The sequence below is a fragment of the Myotis brandtii genome, unplaced genomic scaffold (genome assembly GCF_000412655.1).
Source record: "Myotis brandtii unplaced genomic scaffold, ASM41265v1 scaffold786, whole genome shotgun sequence".
Lineage (NCBI taxonomy): Eukaryota > Metazoa > Chordata > Mammalia > Chiroptera > Vespertilionidae > Myotis > Myotis brandtii.
The window spans coordinates 776430-776713 of record NW_005371157.1 but is presented as its reverse complement, the minus strand read 5'-3'; the positions used below and the strand labels follow the sequence as shown (position 1 = coordinate 776713).

The 284-nt window shown below is 66.2% G+C and overlaps 1 protein-coding gene across 1 annotated transcript in view; it reads right to left on the bottom strand.

Moving 5' to 3' along the window:
- Window positions 1–284, bottom strand: part of TMEM184A (transmembrane protein 184A) — a 19472-nt gene that overhangs the window by 6226 nt on the left and 12962 nt on the right. The window contains exon 4 of the mRNA XM_014530986.1: window positions 26–255. Coding sequence (XP_014386472.1) covers window positions 26–255 — 230 coding nt within the window. The remainder of the gene's footprint in view (window positions 1–25; window positions 256–284) is intronic.

Genomic DNA, 284 nt, shown 5'->3' with positions numbered 1-284 from the left:
GCTCTGGGCTCGGCAGCCCACCCACCCTGCCAGAAGGAGAGGAAGATGACGGCCTTGATGGTGAGGAACTTGAGGACGGGCTCGAAGGGCTGCAGGAGCTCCCTGGTGGCGACGTAGAAGAGGAACAGGGCGTAGAGGGCCAGGCTGACGGAGGCGTTGTAGACGAGGGTGACGTACAGGTAGCCGCTATGGATGCTGCGGGCAGGGCAGGGGCCGGTCAGGGCCACAGCTGCCAGCAATGACCGGGCCTGCACCCTCCCTCCAAAGGCACAGGGGCACCAGGG